Source organism: Diplotaxodon limnothrissa, linkage group LG16 (genome assembly GCF_057381915.1).
Source record: "Diplotaxodon limnothrissa isolate DT_005_m linkage group LG16, D_limnothrissa_male_GT1.1, whole genome shotgun sequence".
NCBI lineage: Eukaryota > Metazoa > Chordata > Actinopteri > Cichliformes > Cichlidae > Diplotaxodon > Diplotaxodon limnothrissa.
Window position 1 is genome coordinate 28,112,989 of NC_140611.1, and position 19,310 is coordinate 28,132,298.

Consider the following 19,310-nt stretch of genomic DNA (forward strand, 5'->3'; position numbering starts at 1 on the left):
ACAGCTATGCAATGATTTAATGAAAGAAAAAAATTGATTGTGGTTGAACCGTAGGAGAAAAAACTGATTGAGATATTTCTGCGAGGCGTTCTGTAATGACAAATTAGAAAGATCCAGAGTTATGCAACATTGTTTTCACTTTCCTTGAAAAATGTTCACAGGGAAACTTTAATCTGATTTCGTTTTTAATAATTACAGTTTTAAAAAATCTGTCTAAAATGCAATGTCCTAGAATAGATTTAAATGTTAATTGGATCTAGATAATAAGGTGTCAATCTTCCATCTAAAATATAATGGCTTGACTAGTGGCCAGTGACTTCTCACCCTTATCTCCATAGTAACAAAAGGAGCAGTAGTGAGGGGGTTAACCCTTAACCCAATGTGTGTGTGTGTATGTGTGCGTGTGTGTGTGTGTGTGTGTAACTGGCTACACTCGTGGGAATAGCAGTCAAGCTCCAAAAGCATGTTTAGCCCTTAACACCCGTTATACATCAACCCCCAAAACTAAACACATCTCCCAGGCTGGAAGCTGCCCTCTTCTGTCACACTGCTTCTATCCATTGGAACATTATTTGATCCACCTTTCTCCATATCTATACTAGTTAGATGATGGTAGGGTGCAATATGATATAGAATTTCACAGATTTAGCACAATATAGACACTATATAATAAAGTTGTACAAAACAGGAATTGGTACTGCAAAATATATTATTATAGGCAAAGCTGTCTCCCACCAGTAAGCAAGAACAATAAAACCACTGACAGGGGGAAAAGGGTAACATTGATCACCTTGTTACAATACCATATCCTGCAGGGAAATCTTGGCTTCTGGCATTCATGAGGATGTTTCTTTGACACATACCACCCACCTAAACATTTTTGCAGACAAAGAACACCCTCACTTGGATTAAGGTCATAACCAGCTCAGCGAACACAGCATGAATCCAAGGTGTTGATCTGGCCCCCAGTCTCCCCAGGTCCCAATCTGATTGAACATCCACTGGATTTCAACCACAGGGGTTCTCACCCTGCAACCCACGGGACCATAAGATTCAGTAATGTGCCAAAATGAGATATCAACGGGAATCTAAAGATGCCACCCCACTGTGTCCGTTCTTTGAGTGGTTAGAACTGTTGGCAGAACTGTGGCACTTGATTCTAAAACTCTGGGTGTTTTATATTTCCAAAGAAACATGACACCAAAACATATCTAGCCATACAAAGATCAACATTTTTTTAAATCACCAGAAGAAATAAAAATGACTTTTTTGGAGAATGCGTATATTTAAAGTTAGGTTTCTGTTCTTTGTCTAGTGTAGAAATAAATACATTTCCCATGAATCTACTGAAAATGTGAATGAGTCGTTTTGGTTCTGCCCCGTATTTTAAAGGAGAGCAAAAAATAAACACTGGTCCACTTTAGGCGGACGAGAATAAAATTGTGGAGGAAACAATACCACAGCACATTCTGGCAAGGAAACGGTTTAAACTACAAGATTCTGGACACACTCTGTGGGCTGCTTAATTGCAAACCATTCAAAATCCCATTGTGCTCAACTGATAAACACAAAAATAAGCATGGGACCATATGCATACTGCAGCTACCACACATTTGTGCAAGCACACCACAAAACAGCATAATTCCATAGATGCCAGAGGAGAACCAGAGTGCTAAATGCACTTCTTGCATGTGTGTGGGGGATGGGGACCTTATTTTGCGACTTTATTTGAATTAATTTGATTCTTCTTACTTCAGAAAAAGTGAGCAGAAGATGAAAAGCAATAAGCAGAGAGTCACAGAGGGAAAAGATGTGTTTGTGCGAGTATGTGCTAACAAGCTGAGCTGAAAAGGTCGCGCGCTCACAGACATAAACATTTACGAGCACAGAAAAAGAGAGTGTCTAGAGCGATACTATAATACTCACGAAGATGATTTGTGTGCATCTGTTTGGCTGTGTGCGTGTACATCGCTGTGTAGCGTGTGTGCCAGGCCTTCGTTCAGTATTCATGAAGTTGGGGGGATAATGTGGAGGTAATGACAAGGAGCTCGTTGTTTGCTGCAGAGATCGGCAGTTTGCAACACTAACGACTGAATAAATGTGCATGCACGTGTGTGCATGAGAACGTGTGCGTTTGTATATGCAGCTGGGGAGAAGGAAATGTGGTGATTGTGCAAATGAGTGAGCAGATTCTAAGTTTGTAAGTTTTAAGTGAGTTTTAAGACTTGTTTGGAAATTGTTTTTCTAGTTAAAAAACTGCATTCCAGAGTTAAAGTTAGAAAAACCGTTTACATTAAGAAAACACCTTTGTGTGTGTGTGTGTGCCTGTGTGTGCACGCATTGTGTTTCTTTGTGTGTCTCTACTGTGCTATCATACAAAGGACACAGGTTCAAAGGATCATTACAGGGACTGGTAAAAGACTATTTCCTTTTGGAACCCCACCTAATCCCTGGGAATGACAGGGCAAAGCAATATCTGACTCTGGAGATGAAAGGAGGCGGCGTCATTACTGCAGTGCACTGTCATGGTAACCCCAGGTGTCACCATAGCAACCCCAGGTAAATACAGGTAAGGAAGAAGATCAAGGGCTGGGATCTTCGTGACACATTGCTTTGATGAAAATTGGACTGCTACAGATGGGTGACAAATTAAAGGAAAGACGTGAACCTTTTGACCCCTAGAGGCAGGACATCTCGTGGCTCTGTTGTGCCTCTGAGTGCATTTTGCTAGCATGATTCGGATCCACTCGTCCCCTCAAAGGGAATGGTTACTGCAAGTAATTAAAAAGTTGCTATGAGTGATCCTTTAGATGCAACTTTTCTATATTGCAGCTTCCAAGAAGGCAATACCTCCATCCGTTGGGTACAAGAAGTAACTGAACACTTTGAAAAGTATTAATGCATCATCTTCACAGCTATCAGATCTTGAACTAATTAAACAGCTACAAGCAATTTTGGACTGATAGGTTAGACAATGCTCACGATCACCTAATGAAGGAACCCTTCTTTATACTCTTAGAGACTTTGACAGTCCATGGTAAATCACAGTGAAACTATTCTGGGGCAGCCCAACAAATTACTTTCAGTGTGACGATATGCAGCAGTTTGCTTGAACAGATATTTGATAGATCAGTTTAGCTCTGAATTTTGACTGTTGATGCTCAGGTACATCATAATTATCTGTAAATGACCAGAATATAATTCCGAAGAATATTCTTGATTCGTGATCACATCAAAATGATTGAGAACTTCGAATGTTTTATACTGTGCATAGCGATCCAAAATTAATCTCTTCTAAGACAAAATCTATCACTGACAGATGGATGAGCAGACGAACTGAATACCAAACAGGAGTCTGGGTAAGTCACTGAAGTATAAAAGAGAGCCCAAATAATCCATAAACCCCTAACTCTCAAAAAACAATCCACTCTAAAAGGACATATTCCTACCAAGGCCAACCTGCCAGAAGAAAGCCACTAAAAATTCATGAATCTGTGCGAGTCATCCTTCAGTGTCATCATCAGGTCCTGATGATAGCATTCTAATGCTTCAGAGTGCAGACGTCTTATTTGTCTCTCTTCAGACTTAGCAAGTGAAGACATTTCTGATCAAACCAATGCAAAAGGCTCTGTATCAAATAGGTTTCTGTAATGACATTGACCACATTCAAAAATAAGATCTGATTCACTCTGTGCCATGAGAAAAACGTGACCATAAATATGCCGGCATTTCCCCCCCCATTTTCCCAAGAAATTGGTTTTAGTTTTACACCTAAAACTTGATAAATGATTTTTTTTCTGTATAACAAACTTTACACAGAATGGCCCCAGTGGGTTCAAACCAGGAACACTCTTGCTATGATGTGGCAGGGCTAATCAGTGTACAACCATGCTTCCTTTGGGCTATCTACAACTGGACTGAAATTTAACGTACATACAGTGACACATTTTCTGGAAATCTAGCTAAAACACATGCTAAACAGGACTAAAACAAGAGAACTGAAAATTGAGAACAACGCTGCAGTCAGTATGAGAACTGATAATAAAAGACAGGTGCCATAACTGAGTCTGAGTATTATTGTGCTTTAATAAGACTTAACATAATTTAGTTGATTGACAGAGATCCACTCTCTTCCGCTTATCCAATTCAAAGTCTCAGGGGAGGAGCTGGAACCGATCCTGGCTGCCATAGGGCAAAAGGCGGAGCACACCCTGAATAGGTCACCAGTCTGTCACACACCACAGAGAGACCAACAACCACTAACACGTATGGGCAATTTAGAATCACCAGTTAATCTAACCCCACTAACCACATGTCTTTGAACTGCGGGACAAAGCCAGAGCACCTGGAGAGAACCCATGCAGACACAAGGAGAAACATACACACAGAGAAAGGTGGATTTTGTTGTGAGGGAACAACAACACCATGCTGCCAAGATTGAAAGAGACTAAATATACTAAAATTGATTTACTATAAAAATCTTGTGCTATTCAAAGCAAAACAAAAAAAGAAAAACAATGAGCACACAAATGCAACAGCTGATGTTCATCACAACGACTGAGGGACTACTTAAGATGTATTAAAAATGCAAATAGGCTCCAAATTTCTCCTTTCAAGTTAAGAGCAACACAGCAATTGAATGTTTGACCCCCAAAAAAATGTTTGAGCAGAGGAAATAACGCTGTAAAGGTTTGAATATCCCTGTAAAAACAATGTGAAAGAGCTATTTTTTGACACTGTTATAGATGGGGATTGTAATCTCTCTTTCTGATTGGCAAAATAGACTTTATCGGTCTTGATAGACTTTAACTGGTCAAAGCACGAAGTCGGCAACAGAGGCTCAAGGAGCACAAAGAGCGGGGGAATTGCAGATCTCACTGCTGACTCAGCATGCCTGCCTCTTCTTCCTTTTCCATAGCAACACATTCATTCTAATCTACAACCCCAAATACATGATGTAGAGTGCTCTGTTTCACCTGTTTGACTCCCTCTGTGACCATGTGTGTTTGTGAGGTAGTGCTGCACAAGTGTGTCACTCAAAGAGAGAATTAAATCCTTTTGCGATACCCCTGCTGTTTATATGTTGAGGTGTGTGCATCCAAATGCACACGCACACACACACACACACCACTGTTAGAGGAGATTAATTCACACTTTCATCACCAAGCCTTGGTCCCAGGAGAGCCTGGATGAGACTTGGACAAAGTGACTGCAGTGGGATTGCGGGGGGGCGTTAATGGGTTATAGGTGTGTGCACGTGTACTAGCGGGTGACTGTTTGTGTGTTCACTGACCAATAAAAGCTTGGTCCACAGTGGAGTCCTCTCCCATGGGGCCCTAAAACAAGCACAGACTGGCCACAATTAAGTAGTAAGCGTCCACTGTGCATGTATGTGGCTGCTTCGGACAACAGCTTCTGAAATCCATGTTAGTACGGCTGAAGTGATCTGCTGATTACTTGATTACTCAATAAATCATGTATATTTACAAGTAAATGGTAACTGGACTGGTTCTTATATGGTTCTTATTTCTACTCACAGCGCTTTATACAACATCCCTCATTCACCCATTCACACCTATTCATATAAGCACTTTTTCTAGTGCTTTCTATCTTGCATTCACACTCCAATGAACACATCAGAGAACAACTTGGAGTTCAGCATCTAGACCCAGGATACTTCGGCATGCAGGCGGGAGCAGCCAGGGATCGAATTCAATTAAATTCCAAAATCTGTTTTATTCATATAGTGCATAATCACAACAACAATAATAGCTTCAAGGGGTTGTAAGGTAAAGACCCTACAATAATAGAGAGAAACCCCCCACAGTCAAGCTACCCTCTTTGAGCAAGCATTAGGCGACAGTGAGAAGGAAAAATTCCCTTTAAATAGGAAGAAACCTCAGGCAGAACCAGGCTCAGGGAGGGGCGGCCACCTTCCGCAACCGGTTGGGGATGAAGCAGGTGGTGGATTGGCAGTGCATTGAACCAGCATAGCTCAGGAGGTAAAGTCACCTCCTGAGCTACAGCAACCCTAAATATTAGAAATACAGCAAATATAAAATATTTTCTGGATACCATTATTTCCGGTGCAAACTGCAAATCAAGATGTCACTTTGTGCTCCAGAGCAATTGTCCAAAAACTTTTTTAAAACTAACAGTTCAATATCCTTTCTACACTTTCTGTATAAAACTATTAAAAATATGAGAGCTTATATCACCACATGTCGCTTTTGCTGTTCCAAGCTCCAAAATTGCCTGTAGGCCCCTTAAAGTTTAACAAGCAAAGCAAAGCTCCACATCTTCAAACAATGCCTAGCTAATGTGAGAAAACTCAAGCACTGAATATGGTGTGAGACCTGACAGGAATGTTTTTAAGTTGCTTGAACATTCTTTGCATCTGCATTTGGGGTGGCTGTAGCTCAGGTGGCAGAGCAGGTCAGCCACTAATCAGAAGGTCGGTGGTTCGATCCCAGGCTGCCTCCTGGCTGCATGCCAAATATCCTTGGGCAAGATACTAACCCCATGTTTGCCTACTGGTGGTGGTCAGAGGGCCCGGTGGCGCCAGTGTCCGACAGCCTCGCCTCTGTCAGTGCGCCCCAGGGCAGCTGTGGCTACAATGTAGCTTGCCATCACGAATGGGTGAATGTAGTGTGAAGTGCTTTGGGGTCCTTAAGGACTGAGTAAAGCGCTATACATGCAGGCCATTTACCATCTTTCTTACTCAGGTCCTCACTAAATTCATGACGGAAACTCCAGCTCTAAGAAATCTCATTGTTCTTATCAGAAAACCAACACACACACACACAATATGTCCACAATAAATTTTGTAACATGTCGCAAATTATTTTTCAAAGATCCTTCTGACACCTTACCACATTTATGGTTTTTAGCCAGTCTTTTCCATTAGCTGTTGAATTTTCTGATTTCACTGTCAGTATGTGTTTACAACTGAAATTCGAGTCTTGAAAAACATCTTAAAGCACTTTAGCTATTTGTACAAACATTTAAATTGTTTAATTGCAGGATGTTTAACCACACAATTCTGGTACTTCTGAATTCAGTAAAGCAAAAACAACAAAAACAAACAAAAAGAAAAACCCTGAGCATTTCTATCAAACCGCAAACCATAAGCTTTTCCAGATTTTAGACCCCAGGTGAAAATTCCAGCAAAATGTCAATATTTTTGCAGCTAAGTGCAGATTGTCTCACATTTTACTGCTTAACTGACATATTCTTTAACAAGTTACAGCCATAAGACAATGCTGGCTGCACTGAAGTAAACAAAGCTCTCAGATCTACTCCCATTGAGTGTGAGTAATAAAACCTCAGAATGCTGCAGCCTGTGGGCGGCTGGACATTACCAGAAGTATGGCAACTGTAACACTGACCAGTGACCCCATCCTCTTCCATCTGTCTTCACGTTTGCCTCCCCTCTTGCTTTGCAAACTCAGTTCAGTTTAATTAGGTAACACAAGAGAGATTATAAATGAGTCACTACACATCTCTGTCTTTGTAACAGTATGGGAAAACCACAGCAACGCATTTCTCCTTTTCCATTCAGTTACATATTATGAACATTGGAAAGAAATGTTCTCATTCTCTCGATCAATGTATTCCATGACTTGGAGTCTTATTCCAAGTTTTTTTTCCTCCCTTCATTCAACTCATGACCAGAAGTATGACCGATGCATGAAATCACAGTTTATATAATCAGGATATAATTGGAATGTTTGCATCTAACTACACAGCACCTGAATATCTGAGCAGGCGGATGATGAGCACGCTGATCTACAGTTCCAGTAATTAAAAGCGTGAGAAAGAACGCCCGTACTTTTCTCAGTACGGTACAGAGTGCCGTGCAAACAACCTTAAAGTTGTGCGTTACGTATTGCAAAATGAAAACCAACTAACTTTTTACAAAATTACGTATTTTCGAAAGTGTTGGATGTTAGGTGTCGTCATCCACATCGTGCACAATTGGGGGAAAAGTGACTAACCTTAACAGGAGAGCTCCTGGTGGCCACGGGAAGCTCCCTGATCGCTGTGCCCGGAGGAGAGGCGGATATCCCGGCTGCGTACCCCTGCAGCGAGCCCCCGGCTAGGGACTGCCTGCCTCCCGCTCCTACTCCCCCTCCTCCTCCGCTTCCTCGCTGGGGCCGCTGCTTGATACCATCCAGGAGGCGAACCAGGAGGATGTTAGCGGGCAGGTCGTCCACCCCGCAGTCCACCAGGATGCGGCACTCCGGGCAGCGGAGCTCGTTCCGGGAGCTGACAATGTTCTCCAGGCAGCGGCGGCAGAAGGTGTGCTGGCACGGTAGCACCTTAGCCGTGGTGTCCAGGCGCTCCAGGCACACCGAACACTCCAGCAGATCCAGCAGTGACGAGGACTCGTCCATGTCGGCGGAGAGGGTGAGCATCTGGGCTTCAGTGTCCGTGGGGACGCCGCGGCGACTGTTTCGTGTACCGTAGAAAAGAACCGGGGGCACAGAACATTCTGGGAGGCGGACTGACTGGGAAGCAGTCCACGGACGCCCTACGACGACGGTGTTCCCTCGTGCCGAGCGGTTCCCCGCTGAGTTGTGAATGTTCTCCGCTGTTCCGCGCCTCTCTCTCGCTGTCTCCCTCGGCGTGTTTATGTTGTTCGCTCCGCTCTCCGTGTGTCTCCCCCGCTCTCCAGCAGCTGTGCGGAAAGCGGTGAGGTCACGCTCTCATCATCATCATCCGCGCGCCGATCACAATTGCGGTGCGCGCTCACGCACCAAAGACAGATTGATAAAGACTGAGAGAGCGCGAGAGGGAGAGAGAGAGAGACCATACACCTCAGAACCACCACAGGCATGCAGGCGGCTCCACAGCCCCCCTCGGTAATTACCAGCAGCCCGCTCTCTCACTCCTCACACCTTCACTCCAACTGGTTAAGAAGGAAGCTGGTATCGCTCCTTGAAAGGCCGAAAGGTTCTTTGTCATCTCACCTTCTTATACCCGTCATAAACAATTCATTCCTAGTTTTTGATTCTCCAAATCCTCACAGCTCGCAGCATCCAGAGATACAAAAGTTGATTCCTGGACGCTTTTTCTCGATTTTGTTCCCCTTTCTGTTCAAATGCGACCAACAGGGCGCGGGCTTGATCTCAGTCTCTATGCTGTCTTTTTGTGTGATGCCTACCTGACAGGAGAAGACATCATTTTGATTACCTCAGTAACAACATCCAGCTGATGGTTGAGGGAATGGGAGAGGGTGGTTTGTGGCGACGCCTGGCGGTCGTTTCCTGTGACTTTTTAATTTAAATCAATTAGTCAGAGATTCTCAAAGTTTTCGTGACACAGTGTCAATTTACGGAGGCAATGTACAACTGGGGCGCAGGGGAATAACGTATACATCGCGCATTATTAATCATTTTTAATATAAGGAAAGTGTGGTCTGCTATCATAGGTAGAATAGATTATTTAAAACAGGAGTGATGGCCGCTCAGTAGTTATAGTATGACACAATTTTTGGATTAATTACATAGTAGTGCCTTCTTTCCTTGCCGTGCTTGCACATTTGTTCAGAAGTGGCAATTATTCTACGGACAACACTTTAAGAACCGTGGTTACGATCCATCCATCCTTTTAACAGCTTATCAAATTCAGGCTCATTCAGGCTGGGGACATACAGAGCCTAGCTCATATGACAATGGGCAGCTAATTGCCTCATTATAAACTACTTGGTTAGCGCAATGAGAAGGTCCTGGGTTCAAATCCACCAGCCATCCAGAGCCTTTCTTTGTGGACTTTGCATGTTCTTCTTATGCTTGTTTTCCGACTCTCCGTGTTAGCCTTGCAATACACTGGCGACCTGTCCAGGGTATACCCTGCCTTTCGCCCTATGATAGCTGGGATAGGCTGCAGCCAACTGGATAAGCAAGTGAAAAATGAATGGTATCAATAGATGGTTATAATGCAAAACCTCATTATCATTAGTTTCATTGCAAATTGTAAAAGGGAATGTCACTGAATAATTCCAGGATTCTATTTACAGATAACATTTTTGACAGCACTACATTAGAAACATGGTAAGATGATTACAATGCCATTTCCTATGAAATGACATGACCTTTATTTAAAGATACAGGGAAAGAAATCTGTAACATTTCCACTGACCTATTCCTGGCATATGCTATATAATGAGCACAAAATAGACAAAGGACAAGGAAATGTGTGTATGTATGTGTGCGTGTGTGTTGGGGGGGTCCATGTATTACTCATTAGCCAAATCGCATTACAAATCTACATCATGTAAGCTAAATCAGTACACTGGCTTTAGTTTAAAGTTATGTTTAAGTTAAGTTTGGCTAGTATTGTTAATGTCACCAAGACAAATCCACAGCAAATTTCTGTACAAGTCAATTAAACTCTCTGCGAAGTGACGATAACATGACCATGTGGTCTGTTTCTCAGCCATAGTCTTTCTCAGCTCGTCCACCTGTTCAGACTTGCTCTGCTCTCACATTCAGGAGAGGCAGGGAGTGATTACAGTTTTTTCTGAATGCTTAAACCCTAACTGTGATTCCTGTAGCACAATCTCTAAAACTATTCAGACTTATAGCAAAACCACTCACTGAGTTTGCAAAACTAAAAGCACAAAAACTGCTTTGCACTCAGTTTGCAATTTTGTAACACACACTTTGCAAAACTGTAGGCACAATTCACTGCACAACACTCAATTACCAAATTTCCAACACACTCCTAGCAAAAGTATACACATGTATGGCTATCATTAACACTAATTTGCCAACTGTCTGGCACACTTTCACATGTGAAAACTTTTTTAGATAATTAGTTCACTTTGCAATCAGCCTAAGCACTATATTACAGGTAAGCTGTGTGTGCGGAGTACAATGGAGGGAGCAGAAAGAGTGAGAAGTAGAGGAGGCCGAGGAAGAGGACGTGGAGGTGAAGAAGTAGGATGAAGAGGACGACAAGGACAAGGAGGAGCAAGAGGAAGACGAGAAGGGGGGAGAGGAAGATGAGGAGGGGGGAGAGGAAGGGTAGGAAGAGTAAGAAATAGAATTGCTGATGACATCAGAGCTACAATAGTGGACCATGTCATCAACCGTGGAATGACCCTGAGGGTAGCTGGCCAACGGGTCCAGCCTAACTCGAGCCGCTACACTGTAGCAAGTACCATAAGGACATTTTGAAATGAGAATCGGTTAGCACAGTCACTTCGCACAAAGATTTGTAGCACTGCCATATGCCAATGAGAAACACACCAATACCATTGATGTAAAAATACTGAAATTGTTACTTTACAGAATTGCTAGATGACCAGATGCTGGGGGCAGAGGAAGCATGTTCACTGCAGACCAAGTAACCCATATAGTCATTATGGCGATTGCAAATAATCCTATACTTGGAAATAAACACTTGTGTTTGTTTTGATGTGTTTGAATAAACACCAGTACTTGAAGTTTGGATCCCTCTATGCTTATGGATCTATGACAGAAGTATGAGCTCAAACTGACATAGCCTACCTTGTGCACAGAGAAAGCAAAAGCCAGATGTGTTTTGTATTCATACCATCAGTGTGCAGTTGGCGCATTGTGTGCTTAGTAGATGATGGCTTGTGTGTACTGTTTGATACGGAAACACCATTTTTACGAAGGTGTGAAGAGTTAATCTAGCTGTGTTTGCTTTTGCAAGAGAACTACAATGTTTTGATGATTGGGTGACAGGTTTTCTTATTTGTGTGAAGAGTTTTGCAAAATTAGCCAATAGTTACAAAAAATGTGCTTACGCAATCAGAAAAAAACTGTAAGACCACTGTGTGTGTCTGTGCTCATTTGTGTGTTTGCGAGTGTCTATGTCTGTGTGACTAAAGTGACGCCTTCCTGGTTGCAGGGTGAACCCACTCTTTACCACCCACGATGAAAAGAAGAGGGTGTACAGCTTAGGGATACAATAAGAAATAAGGAGTGTATGTGTGTGTGTGTGTGTGTGTGAGTGTGTCTGTTTGTGACACAGTATTGCAGATTTTTTGTTCGTTTTTATGACAGTATCGGGCTGTTAAAATACACTTACGCATTCTGTACAAAGTTTTAAACACTGAAGAAGATTTCAGAGCAGAGAAGCACAGTTAAAATAATGTAATGAAGCATACTGATTTAAAAAAGCACTCTTACTGGAGTCCATGTGTTTGGTAATGAATGGTGTAGAGCTAAACAGATAAAAACTGCACAGCACAGTAAAGGCTATATTAAAGGAGCTGGAAAAGAAGCTTCTACAGCTAACTAGAAAAAGACTGAAATCAAGGGCTTGTTTTTTATGCCAGTAATGGGGTTATTTAAAAAAAAATTCTCTGTGACACAGAGCTCCACTTGCCATTTATCTACAGAGGCCTCCCATTTCCTAAGGTGTATTTGTATGTCTATAGCCACGGAGCAATCCAATGCAACTCAGCTGCTAAAACACATGTATGTTGTTGTTATCAAGCCCTGATTCTCAATACCTCACTAGTGCAGCAGCCCACGAGTGCTGGCAGTGAACCAAAATTCATCCTGTCTCCCTCCCCTCTCGTTATCATACTCACTCCTGTCTTATGCCCAGTGTCTTTCATCTGCTTAATACAATTCTTCACAGCCAATGATTCAGAATTAGAGGGGAACTACAGAGAGAAGTGAACATAAATGATTATTGGATGAAAATCCCCTCAATCCATTTAAGCAGGATCGTCAGGGCTCCCTGTAGGATGCACTGCTGTCAATAATAGACAAAAGCTGGATGCTGTTTAACCAGCACACGTGTCAATTAAGAATGATAACTAGCTTTCTGGTAATATAAGGGGCTAGTCAATTCTCAGAGAAATTACAGAGTCTAACAATGTTGCAAAGCATGAACACACATGCACTCCACGTGCTTCTCTGCTGCAGTGCACATGCTGTTGTTTTGCATGTTAATGCTCTCTATTAGATACTGTAATGATGAGCTAAAAGATTATGCAAAAAAAGTGTTATTTTTCATGCAATCAGTTAGTACAATAGTGCATTGCATGTAAGGTAAATTATATGTACATTTGTGTTGGGTTTATTTGAATTTTCTTTACATTTCCCAAGGAATGAGCGTCTGAAAATGGCAGATTGCTCAGTGCTTTGCAAAATAAGTTACAGTCAGCCTTGTGAGTGATTTCTTCGTGTATTTTGTGCTCTCTATTCAATTTTACTGCATAGTGCGCTGCAATGTTTCACTTTATTCTTAAAATAAATAAATGACTTATTGTTTTTATTACTGCAGTGTAGTTATTTTGCAATTGGATATTGTCCTCTGGGAAATTCTTGCCGTGATGAGCCATGAAAATAAACCTGGTTTGTGCTGACCTCACTTCAGCTTCATTTATATTCACATTCCTCCTGCTGCTTTTCTGACAGCTGTTTACTTCTGCACAAATCTAGTTCACCAAAGTTTCACAGAATCCTATGTTATCTTCATCTTTATCAGTTCTAATTTCATCGGACTAAACTGAAGAAAGATTAAATCTTGTTTGCTTTAGGTATAAAAATATAATAAACATTTACTGTGCGTATATGTGTGGACGCGTGTGAGTGTATATGTGTAAATGGGTGGATCTTTACCATGAACCTATACCATACACCTCTCTCTCAGCCGCCAATGACTTTCCTTCATGCAAAAGTAGGTTAGCTGACACGACAGTTACCATGGCAACCGGCTCTTGCTTCCTCACTGAAGAGTGGTGCGTGTGTGTGTTCTCACTGAAAGACTTCCAGGGGTAATGGCAAGGTCATAGAGTCTGTTGTAGGCAGTTTCAGTAGTACAGCGTGCGCATTCCACACCTTTTTTAATGTGTAACAAAAAGTACAATGCTCAAGAGGTGTTGTCTACCTGCGATGTGACACATACAAAGTTATTTTTTTATTTTCTGTGGACTCTGACTACTCATAATAATATTGAAACATGATTCCATTTACACAGTAACCCTGAGATCAAGTGGAAAGCCTGTATAATTTGTGGTTGTGGTTATTAATATGAATCAGAAGAGATCAGTGGTTGCATTTTTATTCTGTCTTTTAAATATTGCACTCATCTATGGATTTTTTAAAATATTGTTTCGCTTTTTGGACATTTAAGCCTTCTAAAAGGCATGAGAAGTGTGTTTTGGTGGTAAACTGAAGTCATCCTAATTCAATATACCAAACAAATTAGGCTTCCGCTGACTTCTGTCTTCTCAGAGCTACAGTGCTTTGATTGGAGCTTAGCTGGGTTATAAACAGGGTAGGCATTCTGTGACAGATGCTGTGCTCTTGTGATTCTTTGAAACTGAGATGTCTTTGCCTGCTAAAACATAATCGGTTGTGCCAGCAAGAAGTGCACTCAAGCATTTGCGAAAACTGACAATGAGTCTTTCACATCACTGTGGAGGAATTTTGGCTCACTCTTCTTTTCAGAATTGTTTTAATTCAGCCACATTGGAGGGTTTTCAAGCATGAATGGCCTGTTTAAGGACACGCCAAAGCAACACAATTGGATCTTAGTCTGGACTTTGATTAGGCCGATCCAAAACTCATGCAAAAGATTTGTTTTTTGAGTGGACTTGTTGGTGTGTTTTGTACTATTGTTCTGCTGAATAACTTGAGCTTCAGGGCATTAACTGTTTTGGTAGAGAGCATGTTCTTCTTATGCTTTGCTGCTTCAGGTCCTTTTTAGTCAGCACTAGTTTTCACCTCAGGACGCTCCCATGAATGACCCAGTCTCTTTGCTATTGGTGAATCATTAACACTGACCTTAACTGAAACAAGTGAGGCCTGAGGTACTTTAGATCTTGTTATTGAATTTGTTGTGATCTGGATGAGTCATCAGTGCACCACTCTTGGAGTAATTTGGGCAGACCGGCCACTACTGGAAAGATTCACCATTTGTGGATAATGGTTTTTACTGTTGTTTACTAGAGAACCAAAACCTTAGAAATGGCTTTGCAACCATGGATTGAAAGATCTAAATGACTTTCTTCTTCATCTGTTCTTGAGTTTCTTTAGATCATGTCATGATGTGTTGCTTTCTGAGATCTTTTTTAAATACTTTTTCACATAATGTCAGGAAGATTTGTGTTTTTCAAATACATCCTGTTGAACTACATAGTTCACATTTAGCAGGCGGAAATAAGGATATTGTCTTGATTCGAATGCAGACCAGAGGAGCCATTAGAGCATGATAACTAAGGCTTCATTCATTTGAAACCTTGCTTTTCATTATAAGATGCACTACATTTTCCACATATAAGACGTATTAGATAAATTGCATGGTCTATTTAGAAAATTACATAACAAAAAAAAATCCTTTATCTCATGACATCTGCTTCTGTTTCTTTTCATTGCATTATGGTTCATCTGTCCCAGCTTGTCTCATTAAAGCATCTCTTTCATCATCTATGTCATATTATCTAAACTAAAGTGTGCTCCACCATCTACTGCAGTAAATACAGGTTTTGCTTAATATGTGTTTTTGTCCGGTGTGTGACAGAGCAGCCATCGTTCTCTCAGCAGAATTCATCACTTTTCTTGTTATCCCCTCCTCATCCTCTCTTTATCCCCTCCTCTCATCTAATCTCTTCTCCTCTCATCCTCCGTTTCAGTCAGGAAGCCCTGGACAGACATCAATGAGGCTCCAAAAGAGGAGCGAGGATGACAGAAAAAGAGAGAGAAAGAGAGAAGAGGATGGAGAAGGAAGAAGACGATGAAAAGAGGGCAAAGAAAGTGGGGGGAAAAACAGAAAGTGACCAAATAAAAGAAAAACAAAAAAGACATGAAAGACGAAGGCAGAGACAGATAGACGGACACCGAGATGAAGAGTAAGTAATTACAGGCCTCCCAGTGTTTTCAAAGCCCCTCTTTTATCTCATTCTTCCTGTGGCTGAGAAAAGGAGAAGGAGCGGAAAGGAAGAGGAGGAGGAGGAGAAGAAGACTAAAGTCGAAGCTTTATTCCAACTCAGACATCAGGCACCAGTTAGCTACATCACAGACACACTCAACCTATGTCTTGTGTGTGCGTGTGTGTGTGTATGTGTGTGTGTTTGTGGCGGTGGGGTATTTGCAGGGTGTTTATATGAAGAAGTTTAATTGTATATTTTCAGTCTTAATGTGCAACTTTTGTTTATCCATCTACAGTAGCAATACTGTGGTTATCATTTATTGTTTAATGTGTCGTTTGATGTTCTGTTGTTATTCCTTCACTGTTTAGCCTTCTTGTTTCAGCTGCTCTCTTTAGGGTTCACCACAGCGGATCATCTACCTCCATCTCACCCTATCCTGAGCATCCTCTTCTGTCACACCAATCCCCTCCGTATCCTCCATTACTACATCCATGAACCTTCTCTGAGGCCTTCCTCTTTTTCTTCTGCCTCAGCAGCTCCATCTTCTACGTCTTTCAACGTCCAGTCTATCCACGATCCTTCCTCAGCACATCTTCAAACCATCTCAGCCTTCCCTCTTTGTCTCCAAATCTGATCTCTCGCTCAGACGTACTCATTTCTAATCGTGTCCATCTTGGTGACTTTGAATGAAAATATTAGCATGTTCAACTTTGCCACTTCAAAATAAAAACAAAAATAAACAACTTGCATCATCTCACACCATGCCAAGTGAAGTGAAATGAAGTAGCTGAGGTCACAGAGGTGGATGTGGTAGTTGTGGTGACATTTTGATGAATTATTAAATGTACACAAAGTGACCTTTAGTGACCTTATTCTGTTACTAATTAGACTTTCAGTACTTTCGTGTAAGTGCAAACTATAACTGAGCTTCTTGTTACCCTCATGACGACCATAGACTTGTTTAAGACTATAGTCATGCCACTGTGGTCTTATGAACGCTAGATGGCAGAGTCGAGTTGTAGCCTGTAGCACATTAATTGCCCCGACTGAAAAACATAGTCTACCTGGGCCACGTTAATCCGTTTCTTATCCAGGGCGGGGAGAAAACTTCTCACTTTTTTCTTATCAAGGAGGAGCCTGGAGACGCACCGACAAGCAGCGGCGCAGAGGCTGGGGCACAATTTGACTTTGCGGAGTAAAAACTCTTAGACAGCGAGTCAGTCCCTCGGCGATGCTCACCCGGCTCCACGCTCGAGATTGATCACCAATTACCGGGACTGATCATCGGGCAGCTTAGCCGGTAGCGCAGGGGAGAAACCAAACCAGTGCGCCCCGCTCCTGAGCTCCAGGTAAGAAGAGTGATCAGCTCCGCTCTCAGGAATGCAAGGACGGATTGCTGCAACACTCGGGGAAATTCCTGAGCAGCACTTTTTTATGCCAAGCAGACATGTGCTTCACTGTAATTTTCACTCAAAGGGGAAATGCACGAATTGTTGCTTTTATTTTGTTTTACGGGAAATGATAAAGAATCAGTGGACCATGGCATATTATCACACCGGCAATTCCTTTTCAGAAGTGACTTAAAACAACAGCGCACAAAAAAATCTTTCATATAAACACTTGACAGGATGATTTTTGGCGCAAGGCATAATTATCTAGTAATAAATAGTTTTGTTTATAGTGAACACGGCTGAATGAAAACATTTTCAATGTTATGATTTGCAGGAATGACAGCTTCAAGAAATACATTTTCTAACAGTGAGTGTGTGACAAGCATATAGCTAGATGATTGTGGAGCATGTTAGAGGTAGCTCACTGTACGTGTTGATGCAAAGGTTTTAGCCTAAGGTGGTAGAAAAATTTGATTGTTTTTCCATTTCTCACATTTCCGACCTCAGTTGGTTCGTGATGAATGGTTGATAATGAATTGGATTAAGCACTGTGCTGATTACTTTGATTTGAAAAACGGATAGCGATTTCTATTATTAATTTCGTCTCAGTCAATCATTTTAGAGCTTCTATGAATAACAAGCCACGTCATACTTACAGTGCACGGCGTTATTTTTCCTGTGACACTTGAGGTAGTGCGCGTTTGTGACCTCGCACAACTTTCTCGTCTGTCTGCGTAATTGTTTTTCTGGTGCCGCCTGACTGTCCCGGGCCCCCAGGGGAAGTCCTGCCCGCAGACAGGCAGCTCGGCCCGGCTGGGGACATGCCGGGTCCTGCCGAGCCTCTGAAGTCTGCTGGCTGGCTTTGAACTGAAGCTGCTGGAGGTGGAAATCAATCCGTCTCGATCCCCCTCTCTCTCTGTCTCTGTGTCTCTTGCCCTGACTCTCTCTTCCCCTCACTCTCACTCTCTCTCTCTCTCTCCCCTGCAGCCCCCGGTTCAGACATCTCTTCTGCCACTGAATCTTTCATGTAGAAAGGCAAAGGATACACAGAGAAGAAACAGGAGGGATTGTAACTCATCTTCAAAAGAAGTTAATATGGTTTCTGAGGATTAAAGGGATGAAGGTAGAAAAACTAACAAAGCCAGCGCCTGTAGTCATGATCATCCTATACTAGGCTGAAGTGAATGGGAAATTTGTTTACTTACTCACTTTTTTGGCGTGTTATCATTGCAAGTGTTTTTCTTGTGAAAGTTTAATGTTTAAATTTATGCTAGATGTCACAGCTGATTCCAATAGAGGAAGCATAACCATTTCCCCCCATGGAGAAATTTATAGAGCTCAGGAGGCCTTCTGGGGTTGAATGTTTCGTAAATGCTTCACACATCTAAGAGGAAACTCAACTAAAACACGTCATTTGGAGTTTACTTATGGTAGTGAAGTTATTTCAGCTCATTATTTTAGTTAGCGGGACAATTTATGATACAGCTGTTTGGTGGAGTCTTGTAGCCAAACTTACAGCACTGGGAACATGTGTAAGAGTTACAGTGACCCTGTGCATTTTGCATAATATGCAATATATTGCTTATAGATTTATATGAAGAACATAAAAATCTAGGTCCCATTTATCCACAAATTAATACTTCCATTTATTTAGGAGGCATTTATTGCTTTTAGAGCCGAAAAAGTAGGCTAGAAATTTTTTTTGCTACTTTTCTGCATTAGTTTTGCATTAGTTGTAAAATAAATGTGTCAGTTCATCAGCTTTCAAACCTTTTAAAATATATTCCATTAGTAGATAAATAATTTGATTTTAAGCTTTAGCTTAGTTCTACCCTTGTATAATAAAAAGGTTAGCTCTGTGAATATGCACACACAAAAACGTTATAGCATCAAAGTAAATTTAAAGTACAAACAATTAAGTCCGCAGAGATTCTTAAAAGCACATACACAAATAAATGATTGTGTATTGTGTGAAGAGATACATCAAATATTAAATGCCACCTGACTTAAATCATATGATCCTAAAATATGAGAATTGTTTTGTAATTTTACAGACA

At 41.6% G+C, this 19,310-nt stretch overlaps 1 protein-coding gene across 1 annotated transcript in view; it reads right to left on the minus strand.

The window, feature by feature from the left end:
• The window catches only part of LOC146616371 (E3 ubiquitin-protein ligase SH3RF3-like), a 116,137-nt gene extending 107,471 nt beyond the window's left edge, over positions 1-8,666 (minus strand). The window contains exon 1 of the mRNA XM_085374629.1: positions 7,998-8,666. Coding sequence (XP_085230755.1) covers positions 7,998-8,417 — 420 coding nt within the window. The 5' untranslated portion in view covers positions 8,418-8,666. The remainder of the gene's footprint in view (positions 1-7,997) is intronic.
• Between the last annotated feature and the right edge of the window lie 10,644 nt (positions 8,667-19,310).